The sequence below is a fragment of the Tamandua tetradactyla genome, chromosome 19, assembly GCF_023851605.1.
Source record: "Tamandua tetradactyla isolate mTamTet1 chromosome 19, mTamTet1.pri, whole genome shotgun sequence".
NCBI classification, from domain to species: domain Eukaryota; kingdom Metazoa; phylum Chordata; class Mammalia; order Pilosa; family Myrmecophagidae; genus Tamandua; species Tamandua tetradactyla.
In genome coordinates this window covers 41,254,978-41,282,263 of record NC_135345.1, presented here as the reverse complement: position 1 = coordinate 41,282,263, position 27,286 = coordinate 41,254,978, and the positions used below count along the sequence as shown (strand labels likewise).

Sequence of the window (27,286 nt, the reverse complement as noted above, 5' to 3'; positions counted from 1 at the left end):
CTCTTCAATAAGTAGGTACAGGACAGATCTCAGAGTTTGTCATGAGGTACCATACCATCGTCTCAGATTTTTCCTTCTAGCTGTTCCAGAACATTGGAGGTTAGGAGGAATATATATATAATCAACATAATCGACTCTTTTTTCTTTTTTGTGAAAAATAGCATATATACAAAAGTACAATACATTTCAAATCACATTGCAACAGTTAGTTGTAGAACAGATTTCGGTTTGGTATGGTTACAATTCCACAATTTTAAGTTTTTATTTCTAGCTGCTCTAAGGTACTGGAGCCTGAAAGAAATATCAGTATAATGATTCAGCACTCATACTCATTTGTTAAACCCTACTTTCTCTGTATAACTCCACCATTACCTTTGATCTTTCTCCCATTCTTTAGGAATAGTCTAACTTTTCTAACTTTTTCATGTTGAAAGGGGCTGTCAGTAATATAGGGTAGGGAGATGGAACTAACTGATGTTCTGGAGAGACTGGCCGCTCTAGGTTTCAGGGCTTATCTGGTCCAAGGACCCATCTGGAGGTTGTAGGTTTTTGGAAGCAAATATGTCACTTTAACAGTTTTTAGAGAGAGAGATGAATGTACATTGTGATTTCTTTAAGTTTTCTATTTTCAGTACTAAAACAGTGTTACTGTTTCCTTTCTAGTCCAATCATGTTTCAAATTAAGAAGATCTGTTGCATTGGTGCAGGCTATGTTGGAGGACCCACATGTAGTGTCATTGCTCATATGTGTCCTGAAATCAGGGTAACGGTTGTTGACGTAAATGAATCAAGAATTAATGCATGGAACTCTCCTACGCTTCCTATTTATGAGGTAAACCATATTAAACTGCTCTTTGTTCTTATATTCTTTGTTTTCTTACCGTCTTTGTTAAATAACTTGTATGAGCTTTTAGCATGCATATAACTAACTGATAAGAAATAAAATCTGAATACAAAGTGGTGTGGACATTATAATTACAATTTTCACGTCAAGTATGTCAAGGAAAAATGATTGAAAGAAAGTATATTTGAATATTAATCGTGGTTGTATTTAGCATGGAGGGATATGGGTAATTTTTAACTCTTTATTTTCTAATTTTGTTTTCTTAGTATGGTTACCATATTATAATAGTATAAATAAAAAGTGGTATTCTGTAGAAATAAAATGAATAAATTACTCTTTGTAATATTAATTCATATGAGTCCATTATATTTTTGGATTATTGTGCTTATATCAGGTAAAACATGAATGGATAAATTATGTCTTTTTTTTCCACCTCTTTTTATTTATCTTTTTGAATGTAATTGATTACATGTAGTAATTATCAGTAGGGCTATCATTGACATTAATCATTACCATAAATGATGTATTTTATGTTTGGTGTTTATTAGTACAAATTTGTTTAATTAGAATATCACAGTTTTCTGTGAATTTACAGTTAGGGAAATATGTGTCTATTTTACTGAGATATCTGGGTCCCATTTTAAATTATTTTATTGTAAAAGGAGTTCATGATTTTATGCATTTGAAGTGTAACAAGGAAGTATTTGAAAAATCTGATGGTAACATTTCCTATCCCACATTAATATAATATTCTTTTATCAGAAGAGTTTGGTTGCTTTTAAGACTCTCTTATTAACCATGGTTCTTAGGTGTATTTGGCCTTTAAAAGCGAAGTTCCAACCTAATTTTATCCATAAGACAAATCTGCCTGCTGTTTATGATATGTAAGATATAGGAATCCATGGAAAAGCACTCGTGGAGCAGTAGCCATTCAGCATCACAAACTAACTCACATCTGGATCAGACAGAATTAAAAAATAAAACCCTCTGTGTATATGATGGCTTCTTTTTGTGCTTTATCCTTCTACCAGATGACCTGCCCATGGTAGTTCTTTAAATACCTTGGTGTTATAGTGCTTCTTTACCTTTATGAGTCTAACATTACTTACTATATAGGGTTTTATAAATCGAATATCCATAAAAGGGCTGCAAGTTATCTGAAGCCCTGTACAGCAAACTTATATTCAAACATTCAGTGAATAATTCTGCCAGCAGTATACTGTAGTCTTAAAAAACAAGGAGCAACCTTGTTTGGCTAAAAAAATATTACTGACAATACAAAGTGGTGACAAGAATGTAGAACACCTGGAATTTTGTGCACTGCTGGTGAAAATTTAATTGGTACAGCCACTTTGCAGACCTGTTGGGCAGTATCTACTAAAGCTAAAATTATGTGTTGTCTGAGACTCAGGAATTCTCCTAGATATAGACTCAAAAGAGATGCATACATATGTGCACAATAAGACACATACTAGCAGTGCTTTCCTCAGATGGAAACAACACAAACAGTAATCAGCAATAAAATGGATATATAAATTATGGTACATTGCTGCAGTAAGATACTTCACTGCATTAAAAAATCAATGAAACTACCGCGAGTGCAACAATATGGTTAAATTTCATAAAAGCAATGTTGCCAAACACAGGAACATATACTATGTAATTTCATTTGTATAAAGTTCAAAATAGGCAAACCAATCTTTGAAGATAGAGTCAGCCTCATGGTAATTTGAGATGTAGCAGTGAGTTGCCTGTGGACATAATTCTAGTCCTGTGTGGCCCCTGAAATAGCTTTCACCTTGCTATGTAGATTGTTTGCCAAACTTTAATTTATTATGGATACTGTTTGAACCTTCTGCCCCAAAAAGAGTAAGCTTCAGCAATTTGGGTCTTTTTATTTTGTTTTTATTTTTATTCTGGAGGATTTCAAACATATATAAAACAGGCAGAGAAAATAGTATAACAAAGCCCATCACCTTGTTTCAACAGTTATCAACATGGCCATCCTCTCAGGTACCACCATCATGGGTTATTTATAATTTCATCCATAATAGTCATAGGTAAATGAAAGATTATTTTTTAAACATAAGCACATTACCATTAGTTTTCACTATTAAAAAATTAATAATTTCTTAATATTAAGAATTCTTATGTGTTTTCCCCTCGGTTTATTTGCTCAGAGTCCAGTAAGATATGTATATTGCAATTGATACCTCTTAAGTGTCCTTTTTTTACAAGGGTAGGCATCAGGAAGTGAACCTGAGTCTCCAGCATGGCAGGCGAAACTCTGCCACTGAGCTACCGTTGCCTGCCCTTATGTGTCTTTTAATGCAAAATATTTTAATATCCATTTCTTTTATTTTTAACCTCTTCAGTTTATTTGTTGAGGAAACCAGGTTGTTCATCCTGGAGAAATTTTCATAGTAGATTTTGTTTAGTGAGTACTCATGGTGTTTTTAAATTTGTTCTTTATTTTGTATTGCCTATAAATTGATAGTGAGGTCTGGAGGTCTATTCAGATTTAGGCTTGATTTATTTTATTTTTTTGGCAAGAATAATTGACAGGTAATATTGTATAGCTTAGTATTGCTAACAGAAATGCATCTCCTGTGAAATTATATGGGAAAAAGTAATAAATTTTGAATAGAAGTATTTCTTACAACAGTATCTAGACAGATATTTATAGATATATTGGGTAAATCTTAACTGTTTCACAGTAGTTATATAACTTAAATTATTGTCCATAAAAATCTACATTCATAATGACAATGCAAAATCTGATGTTTACTCGAAATCACAGAACCTTGAAGTTGCTGATAATTATGTTTCATAACTAAGTCAAAAGTTAACTAATAGGAAACAGTCAGGTACATGATAAACAATGACACAGCATTAGAATGAACTGCTGCCCTGATTGTGACAAATTCAACTTTGCTTTATTTAGTAATGTTATTTGGTGGATACGCATGGTCTTTGGTGTATGATCATTCTCTTTTCTACAAAGGTGCTATTGAGAACAAGTTTAAACCTTTTAATTATAACATTGCAAACAGTCCCTTTTAGTAAATATAATTCTATACTATTAGGTTGTCTTATATGAAGTAATAAACTGTATATACAATTCTTTTTCTCTTTTTATTTTCTAGCCAGGACTAAAGGAAGTCGTAGAATCCTGTCGAGGAAAAACTCTGTTTTTTTCTACTGATATTGATGATGCCATTAAAGAAGCTGACCTTGTATTTATTTCTGTAAGTAATTTCCCATGCTGTGTGAATTTTAAGGCATTCTTGTCTATTTAAAGGTTTCATTGTATTTTACTATAAATCTATTGCTACTAACACACAACATTGCTTCCTGTAGAATTGCCCAGTGGAATTTCGGTTGTCACTAACTGTGTACCGAACCCTGTAATCATGGTCAAATATCATTTCAGGTGATTGAACAAGTAAACTTGGAGAAAGTTCGTATTTGAGATCTAAAATTAGAAAATATTGATAACATGTGAGCACATGTGGTTGTGTGTATCACTGTTTTGTTTTTTTGTTTTTTTGTATCATCACTTCTTAATTGTTTTCACAGGATGGCAGATGTGAAGTAAAGAGAATCAGTTCGCAAACCTAAGACATGTCCTATCTAAATGAAGTGTGTTCCAAAGTTATTTTTAGATCAATTGTTTGGAACTTGACCTATGTTGGGTCAAGTTCCTGGCTAGCTACACAGAATTCTTTCAACTCATAATATAGCGAAATTGTACCTTTATACTGAAAAAAAAAAAGCAATTAATTCGTGGGATTAAATTCAGGTAATCTGATATTTGAACCAAGGAATTCATTTCTTATTATCCTAGTAGCCTGTTACACAAATATCTCATAATCATGTTACAGCTATCACCAACGGTGACTGACTTAGGGCATTATGCGACTCAAGACCTTTTTAGGGCCACAGGGAATAAAAGGAAAACCAGTGGTGTGACTTTTGTCAGGGACCTGTGGAAAAAAAACCTTTATAGGGTTATGCTGGTTTGAAACTGTGAAGTACCCCAGAAAAAGCCATGTTCTTTTAATTCTAATTGAGTCTTGTGGGGGAAAACCTATTATAGGGTGGGATCTTTTGATTAGGTTGTTTCTAAAGAGATCTGACGCATCCAGTTGTGAGTATGGCATTTTGATTAGATGGAGATGTGACCCCACCCATTCAAGGTGGGTCTTAATTAGTTTACTGGAGTCCTTAAAAGAGGCGATGCAGATTGCAGAGAGTTCAGATGCTTGGAGATAGACAGGAGTTCAGATGCTTGGAGATAGACAAAAGCTCAGAGAGAAGGCCACTGGAACCAGGAGCAGAGAGCAATGAAACCCGGGAGCAAAGGGCCAGCAGATGTTGCTATGTGCCTTCCTGTGTGACAGAGGGTGCTACCTTTCCTCTGAGAAGGTATCCTTTTGTTGGTACCTTAAGTTGAGCATTTTCATGGCTTTAGAATTGTAACTTGTACCTTAATAAATCCTGTTTATAAAAGCCAATCCAGGGCGGGCCGCTGTGGCTCAGCAGGCAGAGTTCTCGCCTGCCATGCCAGAGACCCAGGTTCAATTTCCAGTGTCTGCCCATGCAAAAAAAAAAAAAAAGATGCCGATCCATTTCTGTATACTGCATTCTCTCAGCTTTAGCAAACTGAAACAGGGGACCACAGACTGTAGATGCTGTTGTTAATGATTATAAATTGTTGCGTAAGGGGTTGTTTTCTGATGGGTGAGATAATACTTGAAAGATATGTGAACTCCAGAATAAAGTTGTAGTGAAGCCTATGGTAAAACTATGTTACCAAGTCATTCTCTCTTTTTGGCTTCCTTAATGATGTTGGAGAAACTGATGCAGCATCTGTGACTAACCCACCCATTTTCTAAGTGTGTAGAAAGTTAGGTTAGAAGTATGGAAAATGAGAAAATATTTTAAAGTAGCTAAATATTTGGAGAAAATCAAGAATTTGCCTTATCTAAATATTGAATGACCAAGAAGTAGAATAGAAACAGGAGTTTTCTATATAAATAACATTTAGAGAGAAAGCCACAGGAAGCTGAAATGATACCCAGAAGATAAGGAAGATACCAGGAAATCCCCCATGTACCTTGCCATGTGCCAAGGATTGCCTGCCGCCAGTCTTTGGGGAGAAATCATTGCCTTGATGATGCCTTGATTTTGACATTTTCCTGGCCTTGAACTCTGGTGGGTGCACTGATAGGTCTCTCAATTATCAAGTTTTGGTGAGCCTGTTTTAATCAAATGTGCACTGTTTTATGATTATATCTGACCAAATTACTCCCTTGCTGTATTAGTTTGCAAGCTGCCAGAATGTGATATACTAGAAATAGAATGGCTTTTAAAAAGGGAATTTAAAAGTTACAAGTTTATAGTTATAAGCCTGTAAAATTATCCCGGCTAAGGCATCCAGGGAAAGATACCTTAACTCAAGGAAGGCTGACAGGTCAGTAACACCTCTGTCAGCTGGATAGTCACATGACTGGCATCTGCTGGTCCCTTGCTCCTGGGCTCCATTGCTTTCAGCCTGTGTTCCTTTGGTGGTTCCTCACTTTGCTTCCCTAGGGCTGGCTTTCATATCTTGACTTCCCTTGACTCTCTCCAGGTTCTGGTTTGCTTAATATCTCATGGCAATGTCTGCTGGGCTCCAAGCATCTCCAAATATCTGTGTTTCTGTTCTCCACGTGTTGGCATCTGTGTCAGCTCTGCTCTGAAGTTTCTCTTGGCTCTGTCATTTCTCTAGGCTCTCCCTCTGTTTCTCCCTCTGTTTCCTCTTTTAAAGACTTTAGTAATTTAATTAAGACCTAACTGGAATGCACACAGTCACATCTCCATCAAATCAAAGTTCACACCCACAGTTAGGCACATCACATCTCCGTGGAAATAATCTAATCAGAGATTTCCAGCCTACAGTATTGAATCAGGATTAAAATAAATGGCTGTCTCCATAAGATTGAATCAGGATTAAAGCATGACTTTTCTGGGGTACATAATATTTTCAAACAAACATACTTACCAAAGGTCCTGGACTCAGTGTGATATGGTACAAAAGCTCTGGTCCCACTAGTATTTGATGGAAGTAGAATGAGCAAGGAGGAAGACTTCATTTGGTTACATATACTACAAAATTACTATAGGACACTAGCCTTTACTCCTGTATTATCAGCAGAGTGATATATGTTTCCAGGACTTAACTCCTCCTTGTAAACAACTAGTAAACAGATAGGAAATATCTGAGACAACTGTTCTGGGGCTCTGGAGGCCAGGTGAGCACTGTATAGCATCCATGGATGAGCAGAATGAAAAGGCTGAGAAACTGCGGTAAAGAACCATGAGTAACTCGCTCCACATCAGCTGCTGGCCCCTATTCCCCACTCTTGAGGCAGCTGGCTGGTGCAGATGGACAGGGATGTGGAAGTCCTCTTCTGCAAGAATGGGGGTAGGGGATTGGGCCCTAGATGAGCACTGATCATGGCTTTTGATCAGCGAATCCAGCACTGTGTCCCTATTTTGAACAGTGTCCAGTCAGGGACAGCCTGCAACCATTGCTTCAATTCCACCCCTGAGAGGAACAGAGATGGTGGAGGTTTAAAGACACAGTACCTTCCTAGGGCTCTGGGGAACAGCTTGCTAAAAAATGCCATCAGCTGGACAGGCCACAAAAGAGCAACTTTGGGTTATCATCAAAATGATGTCTTCTAATGTCTTTCCTGATCCTCTCCCCATGGCTTTTTGGAGCTGCTCTGTGCCCCATTCATGGGACCCAGGCCCTGTTTTGGCTGGAAAATACTGACTTTGGAAGGTTCTTTCTTGGGTGACCCTGCTTCCATATTTTCCCCTCCAGTCCAAAGCAATTAGAGGCAATGAATGTAGTTATATATATTAAAAAAACTATGGAGGCAAAACCAAAACCAACAGAACCAATCAAGATTCCCAGAGGAGGAACAGAGGAAAGGAAGCCTTCTCCTGAAGGTGAAACAATTGCACAAATAGTGCAGTCTTAAAAATTGTACTGCATATCCAGAGAAGAATCAGATGAAAACCTGAAAAAAGATCTAATCAGTTAAGCACAGGCTTTTCTAAATGTCTGTAGTAAATTGAAACAAGTGTCAAAGAAGAGCCTTAATACAAAGCCAATGAACAATAAAATCCTTGGCAAGAGACATAATCTGACCTTTAGAGTAAGCACATCAACATATTCAGAGGCTTAGATATCAGCAAAAAATTATAAACTATGCAGGAAGATAGAACCTGGTCAGAAGAACAATTAAAACTTTGGAGAAGACCCTGAATTAGAAGCAACTTAAGTGATGTTCAAACAAATCTCCTAAATGAATCCAAGGTGATGAAGGAAAATATGGCTAAAGAGACAAAGGATATTAGGAAGGCACTGGGCGAGCATAACGAAGAATTTAAAAGTTAAAAAAAAAAAAAACGTAACAACTAATGGGAATGAAAGGCATAATAGAAGAGATTGAAAATACATCAGAGGCTTACAACAGCTAATTTCAACAGACAGAGGAAAGAATCAGCAAACTATAAGACAAGACAATTGAAAACTTACATACAGAAGAACAGATAGAGAAAAGAATGGAAAAATTTGAACCAGGGTCTCAGGGATTTGAATGACAGAATGAAGCTGTTATGGGTATCCCAGAAGGGAAAAGAGGCAAAAAGAAGATTTCAGGAAATAAAGACTCAAATTTCCCAAGTCTTATGAAGACAAAATATGCACGTCCAAGAAGTATAATGTACTCCAAAAAGGATAATCTTAATAGACCTACTCTAAGACACATACTAATCAGAATGTCGAATCAGAAACGAGTGGGAGGACATTACTATCAACCCTGCAGAAATAAAAAGGATCATAAGGGAATATTATAAAAAATTATGTCAATAAAAGACACAACTTAGATTAAATGGACAAATTCCTAGAAATGCATTGTTCTAGTTTGCTAGCTGCTGGAATGCAATGTACCAGAAACGGAATGGCTTTTAAAAAGAGGAATTTAATAAGTTGCAATTTTACAGTTCTAAGGACGAGATAATGTCCCAATTACAACAAGTCTATAGAAATGTCCAATCAAAGATATCCAGGAAAAGATATCTTGGTTCAAGAAGGCCAATGAAGTTCAGGGTCTCTCTCTTATCCGAGAAGGCACATGGTGAACACAGTCACAGTTTCTCTTTCGACTGGAAGGGCACATGGCAAGCAAGGCATCATCTGCCAGCTTTCTCTCCTGGCTTCCTTTTTCATGAAGTCCCTGGGAGGCGTTTTCCTTCTTCATCTCCAAAGGTTGCTGGCTTGTGTGTTCTCGTGGCTATGTCATTCTTCTCTGACTCTCTCTGAATCACTTTCATTCTCCAAAATGTTTCCTCTTTTACAGGACTCCAGTAAACCAGTCAAGACCCACCCAAATGGGTAGAGACATGTCGTTACTTAATCCACCTTAACAACCACTCTTGATTGGGTTACATCTCCAGAAAGATCATCTGATTGCAGTTTCAAACATACAGTATTGAATAGGGATTATTCTGTCTTTATGAAATGGGATGTAGATTAAAACATGGCTTTTCCAGGGGACATACATCCTTCCAAACCAGCACATGCATGAACAAGTTACATTGACTTGAGAAGAAATTCAAGACCTCGGAAGACCAATTTCAAGTAGAGATTGAAGCAGTCATCAAAAACCTCCCAATCAGGACCAGATAGCTTCACAAATGAGTTCTGCCAATAATTTCAAGAGATCTTAATACCAGTCCTATATAAACTGTTAAGACATAGTGTCCTCCTTTGTCTCATTTAACTGTTTTACATTTGAAGTCTAATTTGTTGGATATTAGTATAACTACTCCTGCTCTTTTCTGATTGTTATTTGAGTGAAATATCTTTTCCCAACCTTTCACTTTTAACCTATGTTTATCCTTGAGTCTAAGATGTGTTTCCGGTATACAGCATATAGATGGGTCCTATTTTTAATCCATTCTGCAGTCTATGTCTTTTGATTGGGGAGTTTAATCCATTAACATTTAGTGTTATTACTGTACGGGTAGTACTTTCTTCTACCATTTTGCCTTTTGGATTTTATGTGTCATATCTAATTTTTCTTCCTTTTACCTTTACTGATAGTCTTTATTTCTACACTCTTCTCCACACCTCTCTCTCCTGGCTTTTCATATCTACCTCTAGTGCTCCATTTAGTAGTTCTTGCCAGTCTCTTTGTCACAAATTCTCTCAGTGATTTTTTGTCTGAAAATGTTTTAATTTCTCCCTCATTTTTGAAGGACAGTTTTGCTAGATATAGAATTCTTGGTTGGCAGTTTTTTTCTTTTAGTAATTTAAATATATCATCCCAATGTCTCCTCGCCTCCATGGTTTCTGCTGAGAAATCTACACATAGTCTTACTGGGCTTCCCTTGTATGTGATGGATTGCTTTTCTCTTGCTGCTTTCAAGATTCTCTCTTTCTCTTTTCCCTCTGACATTCTGATTAGTGTGTCTTGGAGTACGTCACACTTCTTGGATCTGTAATTTTAAGTCTTTCATAAGAGTTGGGAAATTTTCGGTGATAATTTCCTCCATAAGTTTTTCTCCTCCTTTTCCCTTCTCTTCTCCTTTTGGGACACCCACAACATACATATTCGTGCGCTTCATGTTGTCATTCAATTCCCTGAGTTCCTGCTCATATTTTTCCATTCTTTTCCCTATATTTTCTTTTGCTTGTTGGATTTCAGATGTTTCGTCCTCCAGTTCACTAATCCTATTTTCTGCCTCTTGAAATCTGACATTGTAGGTTTCCGTTGTTTTTTTTTATCTCTTCTACTGTGACTTTCATTCCCATAAGTTCTGTGATTTTTTTCAGACTATCAATTTCTTCTTTTTGTTCATTCCTTGCCTTCCTTATATCCTCCCTCAATTCATTGATTTGATTTTTTATAAGGTTTTCCATGTCTGTTCGAACATTCTGAATTAATTATTTTAACTCCTGTATCTCATTCGAACTGTTGGTTTGTTCCTTTGACTGGGCCATATCTTCAGTTTTCCTAGTGTGATTTATTATTTTTTGCTGGCATCTAGGCATTTAATTACCTTAGTTAGTTTATTCTGGAGATTGTTTTCACTTCTTTTACCTAATATTTTCTTTCTGGATGACTTTGTTGTCTATCTGTTCTTTGACATTCAGTTCAGCCTATTCTGGACCACTACCTTAGGTTTTGTTTAACAGAGCAGAATTTTTTCAGTTCTTGTTTTCTAGTTTCTTGCCCTGCCTGTATGGTGTCTCCCCCTGCCCCCCTTAGGAGGGTCTACTTAGGTATTATGGACCCCAGCCAAATTTTCCCAGACTAAAATGGCCTCCTTTCAGTAAGAAAGAGTCACCTCCATCAGTTGTCCCTGAGGGTGAGACCCAGCAGGTTGAAAGACTTTCCTATGAAATAGTCTCTGGACTCTGTATTTTTCCTGTCCTGCCCAGTATATGGTACTTTTCTGCCTGCAGGTCCCACCAGCATAAAGTGATACATTACCTTTAACTTCAGCAGACTCTCCCTGCTGGGGGCTTGGTAGAGACAGAGGAGAGATTGTAGGCTCACTTTAATCACTTCAATTTTCCAAACCCTGGGGTCTGAATTCCTTGAGGGAGGGAATCCATCTGAGCTGGGCCCCACCCCTCTCCTGGGGAAGGAACAGGTTCCAGGCAAAGTCTCATACAAGCTTGTTTCCGCCTATGCCTGGGGCAGTGGGAGCCTGAGAAGCCTTGCCCCTGTGTCCAAAGGCAGTCAAGCCATAGAAATACAGTTACAAAAAAGAAAGAGAAAAATCCTTCTCAGAGCAAGACGCCCATTCCTTGGGTTTGCCAATGAAGAGCCTAAGTTGGTATGTTGCTTTGTGTACCTTCAGATTCTGTGTACCCCCTCCTTTCCTTCAGGGCACAGACCCTTTCAAGTATTACATGCTTTCTGATCCAAAAAACCTCTATTTCTTTTTTCTTTTCCCATCAACCCTGACCCCTCGGCACCAGGGCAAAAATCAGCAACCTCTGCTTTGACTCGAGATTCAGTTGAGCTGGGGGCCTATTTTTAGTAGTCAGAATTTGTGAATTAATTCCACAGTTGGAGTTTGGTTGTGCTCAGTCCCTGCTGCTGATAAAGTCCCTTTGCTTTCCCCTCTGGGGAAAAGGGGGGAGGGACACCGGCTGCCGCTCCTTGGGGGACTTACGGTTCTGGGGGCGGGGGGCACTCGGAGCCGATCCAGCTGGTCCAGACTGGTGTATGCTGTGTGTCTGGTCACTGACGTGACCCCAGCAGTTGTTCTGTACTGTTCCTAGCTATTTAGTAGCTGTTCTGGAGGACAAACGAAATCCCACACCTCACTAAGCCACCATCTTGGCACGCTCCCCTACACAAACTATTACAAAAAATTGAAGAGAAGAGAACACTACCTAATTCATCTGATGAAGTCAACCTCCCCCTAATACCAAATCCAGATAAAGATAACATGAGAAAAGAAAATTACAGATCAGTTTCTCTAATGAATATAAATGCAAAATCCTCAAAAAATACTTGGAAATCAAATCCAACAACACATCAAAATAATTATATAAACCATGATCATGTGGGGTTTATCCCAGGTTCAACACAAGAAGAAAATTTTGGAAAGTATCTTCAAGATCTTGTGATATGTGATTGGGAATTTTGATATTGGAAGTGTCTGTCACTAATATAGGGTAGGGAGATGGAACTATTTGATGTCCTGGAGGGGCTGGGCTAGGTTTCAGGACTTATCTGGACCAGGAGCCCATCTGGAGGTTGTAGGTTTCTGGCAAGTTACTCTAGTCCCTGCAACCCTTGTGGAATCTTATAAATTGCCCTAGGTGTTCTTTAGGATTGGCTGAAATGGTCCTGATTGGGGTTTGACAGGTTATGATAGGTAGCAAGTTCTACCTAAAGCTTGCATAAGAGCAACCTTCTGAGTAGTCTCTCGATTCTATTTGAACTTGAACTCTCTCTGAACTTGAACTATCTCTGCCTCTGATTCTTTATTATTTTAATTCTCTTCCCCTTTTTGGTCAGGATGGAATTGTTGATTCCATGGTGTCAGGTCTGGATTCATCCCTGAGAGTCATCTCCCATATCGCCAGGGAGACTTTCACTGGAGCTTATTATTTTTATTTATTTATTTATTTATTAACATAACAACATACAAACACAAACATTCTTACCATATGGTCATTCTATTCTTAATATATAATCAATAACTCACAATATCCTCATATAGTTGTATGTTCATCTTCATGATCATTTCTTAGAACATTTGCATCGATTCAGAAAAAGAAATAAAAAGAAAACAGAAAAAAATTCATACATACCATACCTCTTATCCCTCCCTTTCATTGATAACTAGCATTTCAATCTAATAAATCTATATTAACATTTGTTCCCCCTATTATTTATTTATTTTTAATTCATATGTTTTACTCATCTGTCGATACGTAGATAAAAGGAGCATCCGACACAAGGTTTTCACAATCACACAGTCACATTGCGAAAGCTATGTCATTATACAACCATCTTCCAGAAACATGACTACTGGAACACAGCTCTACATTTTCAGGCCCTTCCCTCTAGCCTCTCCATTATACCTTAACTAAAAAGGTGGTATCTATATAATGTGTAAGAATAACCTCCAGGATAACCTCTTGACTCTGTTTGGAAGCTCTGAGCCATTGAAACTTTATTTTGTCTCATTTCGTGGAGCTTATTCTTATGCATTGTATCAACATCCCTTTTTAGTTTGTAGTGTATTGGAATGGCTAGAGGGAAATATCTGAAACTGTTGAACTATGTTCCAGTAGCCTTGGTTCTTGAAGACAGTTGTTTAATGATATAACTTTTACAATGTGACCCTGGGATTGTGAAAACCTTGTGTCTATTGTTCCTTTTATCCAGTGTATGGACAGGTAAGTAAAAAAAAAAAAAAGAATAATAAATAAATACTAGGGGGGAAATGAAGGAGGAAAATTGGGTAAATTTAAATACTAGTGGTCAATGAGAGGGAGGGATAGGGGATATGGGATATATGAGTTTTTCTTTTTTCTCTTAATTTCTTTTTCTGGAGTGATACAAATGTTCTAAAAATGATCATGGTGATGAATACACAACTATGTGATGATATTTTCAGCCACTGACTGTTTTATATGTATGGACTGTGTATGTGTGAAGATTTCTCAATAAAAATAATTTAAAAAATTATCAACTGAAAAGAAAAGAGTTAAGGGGAGTTTTGGGATTTCTCTTTGGTAAGGGTGTATTTATCTGTTATTTTTCTCTTTGGAGCAATGAAAAGTGTCTGAAATTGAAAATGATGATGACTGCACAGTTAAATGAGGATGCAGTGAGCTATGGGTTTATGTTTTGAACATTATCCATGATGCCCAGTGGATGGAAGTGGCCAAAAGGTACAATAACTGAGAAGCAGAAAGAGAAACTGTGGTGTATACAAATGATGGAATATTGTGTGGCTACAGAAAGGAATGAAGTTGTGAGGCAGGTAACAATGTGAACAAAACTTGAGGACATTATGTTGTGCAAAAGAAGCCAGAAACAAAAGGACACATATTGTATGGTCTCTTTTAGAGGATACTTATACGAAAATGGGGGCTAGATTGAAAGCTCTTACAGCAGTCACATTTATTCCTGAACTGTAAGTGTTAATTCTAGATTCTGAGACACTGTGCTACATGTATATTACCTGGTATTTCCCTGGAATTTTGGGTACCTGTTTAACACCTAAAACTCAGGGTTGAAGTTCCTACATACAACAACTGTTAAAGAAACCCAAAAAAGGGATCAGGCTTCAATTAGAGAAAAGAACAAAGACAATCTGGTTGGGATGAAGATAAATCAGAATACAGGGTAAAGGATGACAGTGTCTATATTTCAGAAGTTCACCTACTGTGTGAGACCAAAGAAAGAAAGTTTTATTTTGTCCAAAACCTAAATTTTCTGTAGCACACAATCTACCTCAACCTGTCGGGATAATTCATTTAAACAACCCAAACACGTGGACCCAGAATGGGAACAAGGGCTTGCAATTCTGTATAGCTTAATATAGTACCTGGATATATCTCAGAGTATATCGAACAGCTAATTTAAAAGTATAAGGAAGTCCCTTGAGGGGCTGGAGAAAAATATGGAACTATTAAACTTTCCCACCTGGGAAACCCTAATAGGCCATGCCCCTGAACTTGAGGCATACCCTTACGCTATGTATTTCTGTAGCAGAGAAATTAAACCTACCTATACTTATACCTAAGAGTTACATCTAGAGAACTTCTTTTGTTCCTCAAGTGTGGCCTCTCTCTCTCTAAGCCCTACTCTGCAAGTAAAATCACTACCCTCCCCCATCACATGGAACATGACGACCTGGGGTGTGAGTCTCCCAGGGAATTTATGGAACACAATTCCCAGGGATGAGCCTGGCAACATGGATTGAACAATGTCTTCCTGACCAAAGGGGGGAAAAGAAATGTAACAAAATAAGGTATCAATGGCTAAGAGAGTTCAAATAGAGGCAAGAGGCTATTCTGGAGGATACTTTTATACAAGCTTCAGCTAGATACAGCTAATTGCTACCATTTGCCAAACCCCATCCACATCATTCCTGCTAATCCTAATGAACATGCAGGGCTGTGTCTCAGATCCTACAAGTTTCACACAATAAGTTTAATTTTTATAAAACTAAAACCTTCAGAGGGTTCCTAGCAAGATAAGTCCTCAACCCCGAGTATTTCTAAGAACATCAACCAGTTCTATTCACCATCCCATATTCTCGACACTTCTTTCCAACATGAAAAAAATTAAAATTAATATAACCCAAATATCCCTAAAGACTACAAGAAGGATCAAAGAAGAAGCAGGAGTTATAACAGGGAATTTAACAAATAAGTACGCCTACCAAATCATTATATTGATATTCATTTTTAGTCTCCAGTGTCTTGGAGCAGCTAGAAGAAAAAAAGGAAGTTATGGAACTGTAACCAAACTTTGAAACCTGTTCCATAACTACTTGTTAAATTTATTTTGAAATTTATTCCTTTTTTGTATGTTATATTTCACAATATTAAAAAAAAAAAAAAGAAAAGCTCATGTGTTAGATTTTACAGTGTTATTCTCATTTTCCAGTGAGATCATTGAAGTGAAGGCAGCTACCCTTTCCCGAGGTAACATGATACAGCTAAGCCAAAACTAAATGCCAGGTCTCTGAAATCATGATTTTTCTTTCTATTTAAAAATCTTTCTTCACACAATATTCTGTATCCTGAAGGTGCTAGAAAATTTCTAGCTTTCACGAATGAAGAACTCATTAGTGAATGATGGCAAACATTCTTTAGAAGCTATTAATATAGGTCTATAAAAAGTGGGAGTAAGAAATCACTTTAAATCTTAGTTTTAAAGACCCTAGTAACACATTACATATAGGCAAGAATATAAAACTTAAGTATCATTTTAGGTGAGCTCCTTTAGGGGCAAGAACTGGCTCATCCACCTTTTTGTCTCCAAGGTTTTACTTGGTACCTGCTTGGCATGGTATCTGGCACATGTATATAATCTTTTTTTTTTTCTGGGTGCATGGTCCAGGAATGGAACCCAGGTCTCCTGCATGGAAGGTGAGCATTCTACCACTGAGCCACCTGTGCACCCTTATATAATCTTTTTTATTATTATTATTGAATGAATTCTCCAGATGCTACTAGAAATAAGTTGTTGATTATACATATAAAATGTGTTATTTCCCATGGAACTACTAGAGGATTAAATTGGGGCTACTGATGGTAGTTAATTCCTACTTGACTAGTTAACTGATAATCCAGGATGTATATCCTGAAGTCACTGGATATCTCGCAGGTACTCTGTTCTTTATCTCCTATACTTTTATCAGGTGAACACTCCAACAAAAACCTATGGAATGGGGAAGGGCCGGGCAGCAGATCTGAAGTACATTGAAGCTTGTGCTAGACGCATTGTACAAAACTCACATGGGTACAAAATTGTGACTGAGAAAAGCACAGTTCCTGTGCGGGCAGCAGAAAGTATCCGTCGCATATTTGATGCAAACACAAAACCCAACCTGAACTTGCAGGTATGAAGAAGCAATCATTAGAATCTGGTTCTTCTTTTTTGGGGGGGTGGGGGGGGTGCATGGTCCAGGAATCAAACCCAGGTCTCCTGCATGATAGAATCTGGTTCTTCTTATGTAAATATTGATGGCATAAAGTTGCCCATAATTTTAGTTTAACATTTTCCTTTGCATTGGGATTCTAGGTGCTGTCCAACCCCGAGTTCTTGGCAGAGGGAACAGCCATTAAGGACCTAAAGAACCCAGACAGAGTACTGATTGGAGGAGATGAAACCCCCGAGGGCCAGAGAGCTGTGCAGGCACTATGTGCTGTGTATGAGCACTGGGTTCCCAGAGAAAAGATCCTCACCACTAATACTTGGTCTTCAGAACTTTCCAAACTGGTTGGTATATAGCATTTAACTCTCCAAAAAATTTAAAGTCACATGCTGTTATCTCTTAAACCTGATAAGCTCTACACAGGCTTTCTTAATATTAATAAAAGGTTATGCTTCCTAATTTTTTTTTAATACTCATGTACATTCAGATTATGAAACTGTTTTCACAAGGGTAATTAAATATCAGGATATAAAATATTCTGGAAATCCTAAAAGTTTAATAAAATGTAATGTAAAATGATGGGTATATTAAAATAGTAATTCATTTTTTATTATTATTTCCCTTCTTTCACCCTTTTTCTTAATCTTCCGTCTTTTCTAATTTAAAATATTTTCCCTTATAACCCATTCATTGCCTCCTCAAATTGAGCTCCACAGTAACTTTTGCATTTCTCAATAATTTGCATCAACTTGATGAAATATAAATCCAGATGTGTAAAATTGCTATTTTTGTTCTTTCCATTTTTCCTTTTTTACAAGGCAGCAAATGCTTTTCTTGCCCAGCGAATCAGCAGCATTAACTCTATAAGTGCCCTGTGTGAAGCAACAGGAGCTGATGTAGAAGAGGTAGCAACAGCCATTGGAATGGACCAGAGAATTGGAAATAAGTTTTTGAAAGCCAGTGTTGGTAAATTGAAATTTTTCTCTAAAAAAAGTAGATTTGTTTAGCGGGGTCACTAAACAAACTTTAAGGAAATCTTCGTTTAACTAACACCCTTAAAAAAAGGAAAAAGATTCCATTATACATGTGGCCTTCATTGTACCAGTGACTTTTTTTTTTAACTTCTTAAATTGTATAATATAACATATATACAAAGTGAAGAAAGAAAAAAGCAATAGTTTTCAAAACACTCTTCAACAAGTAGTTACAGGACAGATCCCAGAGTTTGTCATGGGCTACAATACCATCATCTCAGATTTTTCCTTCTAGCTGCTCCAGAACATAGGAGGCTAGAAGGAATAAATAATTTTTTATCATCATAATCAATTTTTTTCTTTTTTTCTGAAAATAGCATACATACAAAAAAGCAATAAATTTCAAAGCACAGCACAACACAATTAGTTGTAGAACAAATTTCAGAGTTTGGTATGGGTTACAATTTTACGATTTTAGGTTTTTACTCCTAGTTGCTCTAAGATACTGGAGACTAAAAGAAATTTCAGTATAATGATTCAGTACTCATACTCGTTTTTTAAACCCTACCTTCTCTGTGTAACTCCACCATTACCTTTGATCTTTCTATCCCACTCCAGGTGTATTTGGGCTATATAAGTGAGGCAATAGGACTTACATTGTTTGATAATTACTGACTAGGTAGGAGAAACATAGGTCAGTATTTTAGGAGTTATAAGTTAGTGTAGTTAGAACATTTAGAAAGAATGAGTTTGGGAGACCACATATGAAATAATTTATTTAAACACATAGAAAACAATTCCTTTTGTCTGCTGTTCCTAATAATACTTTTGGAAATGTAAAGTGCTTTTGGAAATGTAAAATGCTTTTGGATATACACTAATAAGATTGGTATAAAGGTGCATAGAGTCTTACAGATTGGGCCACAGGCAGCTCTTCTAGTATTTCTCAGGCCCTACACAATCCCCCACTAATAGCTCCCTGGCTTTCTTTATATTTATTTTTTATATTCCAGCTACCATTTAATAAAAACAGCTGTTTACTGAAGGCATATTATATGCCAGTTTCTGTGCTAGCACTTTCTATATCTCATTTAATCCTTTTAAATTGTTACGAAGCTGCTATTTCCTTTTTAGGGATGACTGAAACTCAGGGAAATTTTTGCAATTTGCTTGTGGATGTATAGCTAATGAAGGACCAGGTGTTTCTGACTCCAGAGCCTACCCAGCTCTCATTGCCTGCAGCATTGCAGTAGAGCAGGGGTAGGCAAACCATAGACCTTGGGCCAAATCCAGACCTTAGCTTCTTTTTGTAAATAGAGGTTTTTTGGAACCCCGCCATGCCCATTTGGTTATATACCGTCTGTGGCTGCTTTTGAGCTTCAATGGCCGAGTTGAATAATTGTGACAGAGACTGTATGGCCTTCAAAGACTAAAATATTTACTATCTAGCTGTTCATTGTAAAAGTTTGCTGACCTCTGTCCTAGAGTAAGAGATGCAAGGCAGTGATACTAGATGAATGAGAAAAAAGTAGAAGATGAAAGAAAACAGAACAGAAAGTTAAATATAGCTATACTAAAATGTTAGCTAGAAAATTATTTGGAAATTAGAGAATTGATTAATTGCATGCAAATTTCACACAAATTATAAACCCCATTAATTTTCTAACATTTTAATTTTGTTAAAAATCCTAGCATAATGTGTTTGTGTATATTCATAGAAAAAGATCAGAAAGGGCGATGTGAAAACTTTATATAGTGGTTATTTCTCAGACTGGTAGTTTGGGGGAAGAGAGGCTTTCAATTTTTACTAAATTGTAAAAATACAACTATTACTTCAAAAAAAAAAAATCCTAGCATAGGCCCTTTGAGTTAGTCTGATAAATAAATTTGTCATGTGATTCACTTGTTTGTTTCTGAAATGAAAATATTGTCTTGTTTAACTTTTCTCTTCAGGTTTTGGTGGGAGCTGCTTTCAAAAAGATGTTCTGAATTTAGTTTATCTCTGTGAGGCTCTGAATTTGCCTGAAGTAGCACGTTATTGGCAGCAGGTAGTAATCTTATGGTCAACAACTTTTGATTAGTTTCGAATTAAAACATGTCGCCTTTGTGAAATGTTTTTGATGAGATTTATTTATTCCAGGAATTCAAGCATTATTATATTCATTTTGTTTATTTTAGGTTTATTTATTGTTCTTCTGTGTTCCTAATTTGTCTCTTTTACTGTGCAACTGTGATGGTAGTTTCTAGCAAATGAGTATTCTAATATTACTAAATTTGCCCCCAGAGTATTTCAGGTTTCCTTGACTGGTCAAGTAAATACTATGCAATGGGTTGGCGTAAGCAATGGAAATTTATTGGCTCACGATTTTGAGGCTAGGTAAAAGTATAAATTAAGTGGTTATCAGGGAATACTTTCTTCCCAAAGATTGGCCTTCTGGGGCTGGCTGCTGGTGACCTTTGCTTCTGGGCTTCTTTGTCACATGCTGTGCATATGGTGGCCGCTTCGGGCCTGTCCCTTTTCTTCTGGGTTCTAATGATGTTCAGCTTCTGGCTGCTCCCTTTGGCTTTCTCTCTATCTGTTAGAATTTCATTCTGCTTATAAAGGACTCCAGTAATAGACATATCCTGATTGAGATGAGACACACCTTAAATGAAGTACCCCCATTAAAAGGACCTACTTACAATGGGTCCACACCCACAGAAATGGATTAAGTTTAAGAACATGTGTTTCCGGGACACAGAGTAGAACAAGAACTATTATTCTGAAAGGCATAAAATCAAAACAATGAAAGAGCCTGTGTATTGCAATGCTTTCATATGGTTTACATGTGATGATACTTATTTTGTCCCTTTCAGATTCACAAAGCTAAAATTAGAGATCCTTCCCAAAATGGAATCATTGAATGCGCTCTAGGAAGTAGAGTTTACATTTATTGAGTGCTTACAATGTGCAGGCACTCTTCTAGGCACTTTGAATGCATTATCACATTTAGTCCTTATCACTAATATTGTCCCCATTTATAGATGAGGAAACTGAGGTTTAGAGACATTAAGTAATTTGCTCAAGGTATCAGCCAGTATAAATGCTGTTCCTAAATATTTTTCCCCTGAGTTTATAATTTTTCAGATTTCAGGAATAGAAAAGAATGGAAATCTAAGGAAATGCACTTTTTTTTTAGGGAATTGTATACTTTTAGTGTCATTTCACTAATCCAGCATGATGGTTTTATCTTACTGTTCATCATGGGAAAAATGAAGATAAAGACTTGATTTGCAACACTCTGGGCTCATTTCCCATGCTCTTGGGATAAGACGTGGCTCCTAGAAGCATAGAGTCTTTAAAAAAAGAAGAAGAAGAAACAAAAACTCTCTCTCTCTACCCTCGACACATTACCAACCTGAAGTCTTGTTTGTAAACTCTTGGAAAGTTAACAGATAGGTGATCAGAGACTCTTACTCTTATAACATTTAGTTAAAAATCTTGTCAAACGTTTGTGGTGTTTGTAGGCTCTTCAGAGGCAAGTGTCACTCTGTGCATTGTTTGATTGTTCCCATTTTCTATATTTACTGGGGTATTGTGGAGGCAGAGAGGTAAGCATATGAGCAAGTACTTTGGGATGATTCCTCACAACTTTGCCCTCACAGGGCTTGAAAATTTTGACTAAAGAGAACACTGTTGTTTTGTTTTTTTTATGTACCTTATTTAGGCTAGTCTCTTAGCTGGAACTCAAATGCTCTTAAAACTTAGCCTTAGCTGTGCTCCACATCTTTGCATCCATCTCACTCTGCTTCATGGGAAACCAAGCCAAATGAAAGGAAAAGTTTTCAGAGTGGCTTAAGGAGTAGGTTGGAGTTCCTTTTTCAATCTGTAGGCACAAAAGAGATCGGTTAATTTTTGCTTTCTCTTAAAGGCTTAAGTTCATAAAAGCATATAAGTTTTATGCTTATACTCAGCATCAAACTGTGAGTATGGGGCAGACGATGGTGGCGCAGTGGCAGAGTTCTCGCCTGCCATGCCAGAGACCCGAGTTCAGTTTCCGGTTCCTGCCCTTGTAAAAAAAAAAAGCTGTGAGTATGTCACAGGCTGCATTTCTTTTCGCTGATCATTGTACATGTAATTTCAGGTCATAGACATGAATGACTATCAGAGGAGGAGGTTAGCTTCCCGGATCATAGACAGTCTGTTTAACACAGTGACTGATAAGAAGATAGCTATTTTGGGGTTTGCATTCAAAAAGGACACTGGTGATACGAGGTATCAGTTCTTTAAAATATTTTCACCCTCTTTGAGCGTATGTTAATATCTCATCTTATCCTGATTATTCGGTTGGTGTATGTGTGTGTGAAAAACATGTATATATACAGGTGTGTATTTGTGTGTGTGTGTAGTATAAAGAATAAAAATAAAGTGTATTAAAGTGAGCATCCATATCCTTACCACTCAGTCAGCTTAAGAAGTAGAATCTTGTATTTAAACTTCCCAGGTATTAAAGTATAATTCCATTTAAAAGCTTAGCAATACTGATTTTCTTTTTCATTTAGAGAATCCTCGAGTATATATATTAGCAAATATCTGATGGATGAATGTGCACACCTCCATGTATATGATCCAAAAGTACCAAGGGAACAAATCATTGTGGATCATTCTCAACCAGGAGTTTCAGAGGATGACCAAGGTAAGGCTTTGGGTGTCATAATTGCTTTGATATTGGCCCCGAAACTTGCTTGTTCTCTAGAAATCTTGGTTGTTCATCTTTTATCATTTTTATCATTGATTAGTCCTCTTTTCAACCTCATTTCTCTAGAATTAAACTCCTAGGCATTGTTTCATCTACTTTGAAGTGACCAGCTTTGGGTTATTCAAATAATTGTTTTTTCAACATATTCTATAAAGCCCCAGAGGTTCCAAGGAAATGCTTCTGGGCCAAGGTTGGGAGGTACTCAAGAACCCCCATCATAACTCCCTTTTTCACTTCAACCAGACTGTTCCTCTTCTGTCAATGTATTGAATTCATCATGAGCCAAGGACTAATAATCTCCAAATTGGAATAAATTATAATCACAGAGCCTCAACACCTCCTTCTATAATAATAATGTTAAGATGCATAATTTCAAATACCCCCTTCCTTGTTGCCAAATTTTTTATTGTTATAGTTTCCCGACTTGTGACCATTTCCAAGGATCCATATGAAGCATGTGACGGTGCCCATGCTGTTGTTATTTGCACTGAGTGGGACATGTTTAAGGTGAGGTAGCAGAAATGATATCAAGAAAAATTCTAGAGATGTTCTGGTGTCAGTTGTGGTTGACTATGTGCTCCTGTATGTGTTTTAATTGTTCTTTTGGTTCTCTTTACAGGAATTGGATTATGAACGCATTCATAAAAAAATGCTGAAACCAGCTTTTATCTTTGACGGACGACGTGTCTTGGATGGGCTCCACAATGAACTACAAAACATTGGTTTCCAGGTAATCATGATCTGAACTGTTCTTTTTTTGTTTGTTTAGTCAATTGCTTTTTAACAGCTTTCAAGTTTTATGATTTTAATATTTTCTTATTTAACTGTAACATAGCTCTGGAATACCACCTCAGTTCTCTGGGAGGTCTCTATGGGAATTTTGTAGCTACTCCGTTCCCTCCCTAAATTTGTGATTGATATAAAGGTCATTCCAGTGTTGATCTCCCTTATATAGTATCTAGAAAGTCATAAGTTGCCTGTCATTTAGGGACAGTATGTTTCCCAACTTACCTTGTAGCATGAAGATTAAGTTAGAAAATATATATGTTGGTATTTTCAAAAATGCAAAGCGCTATACAGTTGTCAGCACTGTGTGTGTGTATATATATATATATATATATATATATATATGCAGTTATTATCATATTATGAATAAGAATAGTTATTCCCAGCTGAGCCAGTTCCCTTTCTAGTCTTCTCTTATTCAAAGAAGAGTTTCCCAAAGGGTGAAGTATGACTGTGGTGGTGATAGAGAAGGTGTTCAACTGCAAGAAGAGCACTAACCTTCTAAGTCTTGATGGGACTGACTGGCCACCATTCACATCACTGGGTACCCAGAGAAAGAAGGCTCCTGGGTCTTTCAGCAGGCGTTCATCCTATACATTTTGAGTGCTCAGTACTGTCCCAGTGCTGTTAGAGGTTTGGAAGAAAAGTAGAGGAAAAAAACAACAAAAAATTACAGGGGCTACAATGACTGCCCCTCTTCTAAATCAAAGTTTGCCATTTAATATTGGAATGTTAAGTTTGTCCAGAGCAGTGCATTTATGCATTATATCTATTTCTGTTCTACCTAGGATCCCAAAAGTGTTAAAATGGAAGAGCTACTTTCCATTTCCTCAGAGCAGCATGTGTGTGGTAATGGAAGGATAAAAAAAATACATCAGGAGATTAGTATCAGCATAGTCCCCAGGCTGAGGGAGTCAGCTAGTTGTGTGCTCCCCATCAGCACCAGCCATCCCGGAAGGGTATTAATAAGGTGTCACCGTCTATTCAGAAATTTCTGGCCTGATTCTCTTAACTTGTAACTGACTTGTTGAAGAGCCCTTCTTACAATAGACTTCAGTACCCATTTCTCCGTCATGAGAGGTTCACTTGCAACAAGAATCAGATGGCATCTTTGTCTGTTAACACTCCCATCCAATGGTAGCATTGCTTAGTGAGTAACAACATGAACGTTTTCTGAATCTTTGTTTAAACTCAGGTATGTTATTTTTAAAAGGTATTTGCAAGGCATAGATACATTTTCTTTCAATCCTGTTTTACTCATCCACGGGAGAAGATATATAGAGATACAGGTTTAAAATGAGGTTGAGTTCTTATAAATGTTCATTTTCCCTAGTAAGCATTAAAAAAAAAACCCAACTTGGATTGGAATCTCTAAATAAAGAGAATTTAAAATTGCTAAATAAAACAGTTGATTAAAACAGAGCACAAGTCCTTCCTTCATGGTATTTGTCAAAATTAAATCTTAATTCAAAAGAATTTGTATGAAAATTGAGTAGTAGATTTATTTCTGTTGTGAAGAAAGGTGAACTTACGACTGTTAAAGAAGCAATGTCTTTAAGGATTGATGATTTTGGATATATAGATAAAAAGGTTAAAATGCAATATGCAAAATAAACAGTTATTACCATTGTTTGAAGGCAACTGCATGCCAGACACTGCTAAACACCTTATCTAATTAATTCCTTACTGTAGCCCTTTTAGTGGACTAAAAAAGGCATAGGGAGTTTAGGAAACTTAATAAGAGTCAGTCAAGATTCTAAGTGGGGCCTTTCTGACTCTGTAGCCTGAACTCAAAACTATGCTATAACTGCTTATACAAACTTTTTAGAATAAGGAAAGTGGAAATGAGAATAGAGTTTGAGAGAGAATATGAACCAGCTGGAATCTGATCTGTCATGTGCTTTCATAAATGCTACTAAAACATGTGGCACGTGATTTTCTCTATTTGAGGGTGTCTGGTAATGGGAGTGGCAGGAATGAGTATATCTAGATATGAATATGAAAAGTGGAATGTGGATTGACTCAGAAACAAAAAATTATGATGGTACCAAATATATCTCATAGCAACCCAGACAACATGAGAAACTTTGCCTGCTTTTAAAAAGAAAAAATAATCCAGATTTCCCCCCTTAATACACGACATCACAGAGATCTTACATTTATGTTTTACAGTTATTAATAGTTGTCTTTCTAAAATTTTTTTTTTTTTTTACAGATTGAAACAATTGGCAAAAAGGTGTCTTCAAAGAGAATTCCATATGCTTCTTCTGGTGAAATTCCAAAATTTAGTCTTCAGGATCCACCTAACAAGAAACCCAAAGTATAGACATCACTGTTTTTATTTGTATTTTCTTGGTACTTCAATATAACAAATATCTATCTGATATTAAATGATAAATAAGCCAAGTGTTTTTAAGGAAACAAACTTATTTTTTTAATAATCAAATTTATATTAGCTGTATGGGTATTAGCATATCCAGTAATTTCGAATCTGGAGTATTTTTAACATATTTTTATAATATTATTACCTCAGTTATTAGATGGAATATAATCATGTTGGTTTTAATGGTGTCAATTTTTGTAAAATAAAAATTAAACTTCAAATACTCTTTACAGAATGTCCATAGGCAGCACTTTAGTGTCACATTGTAAAAGGAGAGGCATGCTTCAGTTTTTCTGGTCATCAGTTTAATATGTATTTTGAAGATATGAAATTGCTCTGCTAAATCCTTTTAAATTTTATCCTGCTAAACTTTCAAAAATATCATGGAAATTTACAGATTTCTGGTTTAATTGGATAAAGATGTTTTCTAAGCCATTTACTTCTGTGAGCTAAAAATCAGCATGCAATGGACAGGATGGGGCATTTTGTACTTTATTGAACATTTTTCTCATGCTTCCATTTTAGAAATAAACCATAAGAATATGGTCTAGTTAAGTTCCCCTGCTTCTTTTGTTTGAATGTATTGTGTTGTTTTTTTTAGCTCCCAAAAGATCATCATTGTACCTTTCAACTCAATCCAAATATGATTAAAAGGTATTTTTTTAAAAAGAGTAAATCAGTAGGAGAGTCTATTTCTCTCCCCTTTATTTCTTGATTTTCCTTGCTGATCATTAATTTTTAGTCCAAGAACCAAAAAAATCGTTGCCTTGCTTTTGCATTTTTATTTCCATGGTTAATTGTAATTTTTCCCTTTTTTTCTTTAAAAAGAACAGTATGATATCACGTACAAACTTAAAGATTAGATTTTACAAATTATGTAAAGCATCATTCTAAAATAAGAAATTCTGTTTGTATGTACTACCATCTTTTTTTTAAGTCTGTTATTGATTTTTACATTTGTAATATTTTTCTCTTCTATTTACTTGGCTCTGCTGAGTGTGTGCAAACTGAGTTCGATAAAAACAGGTTTCATCCTTTAGGGATTTTGCAATTCAATAAGAAGACAGAGACATCTGTATAGATAACAAATAAATAAAACATACTTTGTATCAACAACTGTGTGGGTATATTTTGTGTAATGGAGCAAGTAACTAATGAGTCATGATAGTCTGACATTAGAAGGGAAAAAATTCACTCCTTCCTTTTTTGAGAAAAGGATATTGCATCATTCTCTCAAATGTTGCAAGAAAGGGAGGGAATTAACTTCAAGTACAAGAATGTTTGAACATAAGATGAAGACTTACTCATAAGCTTTCAAAGTGAGGGCGAGCTTAGTAAAAGAATTTTATTTTAC

General features: G+C 36.4%; 1 protein-coding gene across 3 annotated transcripts in view; it reads left to right on the top strand.

Annotated features, from left to right (window-relative positions):
* UGDH (UDP-glucose 6-dehydrogenase) overlaps window positions 1-27,048 on the top strand; it is a 35,254-nt gene extending 8,206 nt beyond the window's left edge. For 2 of the 3 annotated variants that reach the window (XM_077136632.1, XM_077136633.1), the window contains exons 2-12: window positions 664-832; window positions 3,991-4,092; window positions 16,814-17,014; window positions 17,197-17,394; window positions 17,869-18,016; window positions 19,978-20,072; window positions 22,149-22,279; window positions 22,567-22,700; window positions 23,179-23,270; window positions 23,383-23,493; window positions 25,765-27,048. In XM_077136632.1, coding sequence (XP_076992747.1) covers window positions 671-832; window positions 3,991-4,092; window positions 16,814-17,014; window positions 17,197-17,394; window positions 17,869-18,016; window positions 19,978-20,072; window positions 22,149-22,279; window positions 22,567-22,700; window positions 23,179-23,270; window positions 23,383-23,493; window positions 25,765-25,875 — 1,485 coding nt within the window. In that variant the 5' untranslated portion in view covers window positions 664-670 and the 3' untranslated portion in view covers window positions 25,876-27,048. Of the gene's footprint in view, window positions 1-663; window positions 833-3,626; window positions 3,849-3,990; window positions 4,093-16,813; window positions 17,015-17,196; window positions 17,395-17,868; window positions 18,017-19,977; window positions 20,073-22,148; window positions 22,280-22,566; window positions 22,701-23,178; window positions 23,271-23,382; window positions 23,494-25,764 lie in introns of those variants that run through there. The other variant, XM_077136634.1, reaches the window with a different exon arrangement.
* The last annotated feature ends 238 nt before the right edge of the window (window positions 27,049-27,286 follow it).